This window comes from Aythya ferina (genome assembly GCF_964211825.1).
Source record: "Aythya ferina genome assembly, chromosome: 1".
In the NCBI taxonomy this organism is placed as follows: Eukaryota; Metazoa; Chordata; class Aves; order Anseriformes; family Anatidae; genus Aythya; species Aythya ferina.
The window spans coordinates 171,018,184-171,023,325 of record NC_140296.1 but is presented as its reverse complement, the minus strand read 5'-3'; the positions used below and the strand labels follow the sequence as shown (position 1 = coordinate 171,023,325).

The 5,142-nt window shown below is 46.7% G+C and overlaps 1 protein-coding gene across 1 annotated transcript in view; it reads right to left on the bottom strand.

The window, feature by feature from the left end:
- Positions 1 to 3,569, bottom strand: part of WIF1 (WNT inhibitory factor 1) — a 42,226-nt gene extending 38,657 nt beyond the window's left edge. The window contains exons 1-3 of the mRNA XM_084511442.1: positions 3,551 to 3,569; positions 1,110 to 2,325; positions 880 to 1,019 (exon numbers count right to left, since the gene is read on the bottom strand). Coding sequence (XP_084367568.1) covers positions 880 to 1,019; positions 1,110 to 1,512 — 543 coding nt within the window. The 5' untranslated portion in view covers positions 1,513 to 2,325; positions 3,551 to 3,569. The remainder of the gene's footprint in view (positions 1 to 879; positions 1,020 to 1,109; positions 2,326 to 3,550) is intronic.
- Positions 3,570 to 5,142: the final 1,573 nt, after the last annotated feature.

Genomic DNA, 5,142 nt, shown 5'->3' with positions numbered 1-5,142 from the left:
GTAAAGCTGGATGGGAACTCCAACAACCTTGAGCCGGTCTCTCTCCATATCCCCTCCCTCTCTAACAGAGGAGGTAAAGTGTTTTGGGAACTCAAAGACATTGTGAGGACAGCAGAAATTACAAGAGCCTCAGACAAGCCAAAGCCAGACAAGTCCTGTAGCTAGAAAGAATGATTTAAAACAACCAAAACCGCAACCAAATTTGTTATGCTGCAATCAGCTGAATTATACTCCCAATTTTCACATTTTTTAGTGAAGGTATATATTGTTTTATCTTTACCAAGCTCTTTATGATAAAATAAAATATAGAATGTATGAAAACAAACAAACAAACAAACAAAAAAAAACCATAAAAACAATGTTCAGCACTGTAAAAATGAATTCATTTTCTCCATAAAGTTTGCTAGGATGGATTTTTTCAGTACCCATGATAACTTGGGCTAACGTGGTTCAGCTTTGTGCCCAAGTAACACATGTTGTCAGCGTGTCAAACCGTGTTTGCTCATGAAGGCGCATCACCAAAGCTTATCTTTTCAACAGAGGAATCCGGGAGATGTGGGCTCGCTGTGGATTTGGGGGGTTAAAGGTCCTAAAATGGGGTGTGCACGAGAGAACCATCTTCACCTCTCAGAACCTCAGGTGCAGGGGTTGGAGGAGCAGGGGTCGGAGGGCGACCCCAGCTCAGGGGGACCGGCTGCCTCTAGGGTCACCCCCGAACTGGGGCTGCCTGGCCACAGCTCGGCTTGGGGAGCAGTGAGGTGCAGTGGGGCGCAATGGGGCGCAATGGAGAGCAATGGGGAGCAATGGGGTGCCCCGGAGGGGCTTCCCCAGGGGGAAGAGCAGCACCTGCCTGGCTCCGCATCCCGGCTCCGCACCTACCCGTCCCGTCGCCTGCCAGGTGAAGTTCATGGCGTGGATGTTGACGGGGATGGCGGGCATCCTCTGCTGGGCTTTCCTGAAGTCGTGAGTGAACGGGGCCATCTTCCCCTCGGACACGATCAGGATGTCCTCCTCGAAGCCTGCGAAGGGCAGAGGAGGAATGGAGCGATGCAGGGCGGCTGCGGGAAGCCCTCCGCGGCACCCCGGGCGGGCAGGGGACCCCGGCTTACCGATGAGGACCCGGGCTTGCTGCGCCTCGATCCACAGGTACAGGGTGTCGGGCTGCCGCCCCGCCGCCCGCAGGCTGCACAGGCTGAGGGCACCGCAGAGCAGCGCCGCGCACAGCCGCCCCGCCGGGGCCATGCTCCCCGCTCCGCTTTGCTTTGCTCCGCTTTGCTTTGCTTTGCTTTGCTTTGCTTTGCTTTGCTCCGCTTCGCTCCCGCTCCGGCTCCGCTCCGGCTCCGCCCGCCCTCTGCCGCTGCGGGGCGGGAGGGACGGGAGGGACCGGGCGGGGCGGGGCGGGGCGAGGGGGGGCTTGGGGTCACCCCCCCAACCCGTGGGAACACGTATCCCCCGTGGGAATCCCCCCAAAAGGGGCATCCCCCCCGTGGGAGCACCCCCTTGGGAGCACATCCCCGTGGGAACCCCCCTATGGGAGCATCCCCCCCGTGGGGAACCCCCCGTGGGTGTCCCGCGGGGATGCCCGTGGGTTTTGTGGCTCACGGTGCGTGGCCCTGTCCCTCTCCTGGAGCTGCAGCATCCCCACAAGTGACAAAGGTGGGTTTTGGGGGAATAAATCCCCGCGTGGGGCCGGCCGGCACACGCCGTGCTCCAGCTGGGGGTCGGGGCGCGTATGGTGAAAGGAGGAAAGGGTTTTTTTTTGGGGGGGGTAGCTGGAAAACATCAAAACGTTGCCATTTAGGCAGAAAGCGGGACTCGTCCTAGGGAAGCTGAAAGAATTTTTCTGTTCAAAAAGTTATTTAAAGAGAACCGCGGGTTTTAAATCGAAAACAAATATATATAGTAAATTGTTTCTAAATTTTCTGCATCCTTTCAGAAGGAATATATATATATATATTATTTTTGGGGGGTTAATATATATATATATATTGGTTAATATATATATATATTAACCAAATCTAACCAGAATAAAGTTAAAATAACCCCCCTAACTTTCCCCCTGTAACACTCCAGCAGGGCGCTGGAGATTATTTTCTGCCTCTGAGTGTTTCCCTGGATGCTCCTGCGCTCCATCCCATCCCGGTGGCGGGGCTGCAGACTCTCGGTTAATTAATTATTGCTTATCCTGATCAGCCACCTGGGCACAGCTCCGGGCAGCGCCGTGGAGCTGTCCCGCCTCGGCTTCAGCCTCTGCTCCCCCGGCAGCCTCCGTGCCGAGGCCGCCCTCTGCCGGCAGCGGCCTCCGGGACGGGCGGTCAGGGGAGGCTTCGAAGTAATAAAATAAAATAAAATAAAATAAAATAAAACAAAATAAAACAAAATAAAACAAAATAAAACAAAATAAAATAAAACAAAATATAGAAAAGGAAATGGAAGGGGGAAGGAAATGGAAAGGAGATGGAAAGGGGAAGGGAAGGGAAGGGAAGGGAAGGGAAGGGAAGGGAAGGGAAGGGAAGGGAAGGGAAGGGAAGGGAAGGGAAGGGAAGGGAAGGGAAGGGAAGGGAAGGGAAGGGAAGGGAAGGGAAGGGAAGGGAAGGGAAGGGAAGGGAAGGGAAGGGAAGGGAAGGGAAGGGAAAGGAAGGGAAGGGAAGGGAAGCCCACACCACACAAATTTCTATCATGCAGAGACCCACGATATCTATAGGTGAATGGCTATCAATTATTTCAGAAATGTTACTGCTAATGGATTTGATCTTGTGCTCCCATGTAGATTTTTTTTTTAATTAAATATATATATATATTTTTTTTCATAACTCCAACTTACACAAGCAATATTAAGTTTGCAGCTACAGAGGAAAGCAGTGAGGAGAAATTATATCTGAATGATAACACTTTTAGGAAGAAGTTAAAAGAGGACCTCAATATCGGAAGAATTTTGTATATTCTAATACGGTGCATTGTGTTCTTATTTATTACTTAAAGGGGCTTCCTTGAGATCTGGCAGCGGAGTGGAATTGGATTGCCAAGTAACAGCTCTGGAACAGCATCATCTCTGCAAATGCAGTGGCACAGCACAAACTCTCCTGTGTAGAAAATGCCACAGTGATCTGCTTAGATTCTGCAGAAATAAGTGATGCTGACTGAAACATTGCTCGGTGGGTAGGTACTTGTGTCTGCAGAGTGTGTGAGGTGCTTGCACCTCGTGCACCCCTCCTCCAGCTGCACCTGCAAGGCTCAGTGCAGGGGCTGGGCTGCTGCAGGGCACTGCCTGCTGCCCTGGGCTGCTTTCCTTTTAGCACCATGAGGACATACATTGAGGATACAGCCTGCAAAGCTTGTATTGAAGTGCAAAGAGATAGATCTTGATTTTCTTTTTGATTCCTTATTTAAATGCCCCTTTATCCCAACTCCCATTCTCGTCTGCTCCCTATGGATAGCCGACAGGAATATACTTGGAAAAGCTAAACTTCTGTGGTTCTTTATTTAGTGACGTGGGAAACATACATGAAAAGAGAACTATTTTGTGAATGTGGCTGCAAGTCCCACTCACTTGCATAGGAATGCATCTATGGTGTATTTGTGGCCCGCTCTGATCTTCATTGCAGCTGACAGCATCCCCCTGATGACAGCCCTGGAATGAATGAAGGGATGGTTTGAATGATGATACGTCGAGGGAGGGATATGCAAGTCAGAGCCTGATGCCCTTTGATCATCACTGATGATTCATAAAAAGAGAAAAGGGCATAAATAATAATATTAATGGGCATAAATACAGCCTGAGGTGATAATTTTCATCCCCCAAATTATACATTCTGCTTCCCCTCAGATGTGTAGAAATGGTAAATACATCTGTACTTGTTTGTTTCTTTGCGGTGAACATCAGTAGGTAATAACTAACATCTGCATCATTTCAATAGGGAGAAAGATACCAGAATGCAGCAGGATTTTCAGAAGTGCTCAGCCTTCACTGGGTTCACTTCAGTGAATCACAAAATTCCCACCACTTTCAGCAGAAACAAAGGTTAGTCAGTGCAAATTAGATCTCTTTACAGTCCTGCTGGCCAGGCCAAAGCAGCAAGCATTAAGAGCTGGCAGGAGAAAAAAAAAAAAAGAGAGAGAGAGAGAGAGAAAAGAGAGAAAAAAAAAAAAAGTAGAACTATTTGTATTTTAAATCAGTTTTGCTGAAATTGGAATATGTTGAAATTTCTGAAATTTTGTATGGAAAATTAAAGACTCTGCATTCAATTAGTCTGAATATAACGTGATTTTAAAATATATTATGTAATGTTTTTTTAAAAATATGTGAAAGCAGCACTTCAAAGATTGTAATTTCACACAGTCTAGATGTAGGTGACGTCTCCTATTTTATATTACATATGATACAGCTTTCCATTGTCTGTTCTGTTTATTTTCCTACAATAGTCCTGGCTCACCATTTGGAGAGCATGGAATTGGCCCAGCTTTGAATCAGTCTGGCTACTGAAGATGACAATTATTTTTAGAGCTATTGCCTCATCTGCTGCTGAATTTTAAAAGTGTGTAGCAAATGAGACAGAAATAAAAGTGATCATTTAATTGTTGAAGAGACAGGCAGCCTTGTCCTTGTTTCTGTTATGTTCCTAGGAGGCAATAAGCAAGTTACTGAATTATTTTTCCCAGACAGTGACCAATTCTTGTTCTTCATTTCTTGGTGCCTGGCTTCAGACCTTCAGTCTTGTCTGCAGCATCCCAGAATCCAGGCAGATAATCCTGGAGGTGGTGTGAAAACATACAATTATGTCATTAAAATTGATAGTATAGCAGAGATTAGGGCAAGCTTAAGAAGGGTTGGGATAAAATAAAGTATCAAGTAGGCATTTTTTGTTTTATGCTACTGTATTATTAACTACCACCTTACGATGCATGGATGTGTTACGTGCACAGTGTCAGTTTGGGGAGTTTTAAAAGTTTTCACATTGTTGGATTTGTGATGTTTTGCATGCTTCTTATAACTCATGTACCATTTCTTGACTTTTAAAAGGGAGATAAAACCTTCTTTGAAACTTTAAAACACACTGGCTTAGATTAGTGAATTTTTACTGTTCTCTCATTATCTTAATAGATTGTTGCAAGTTTAGATTTTAGTGGCTTTTTAGTGTACAC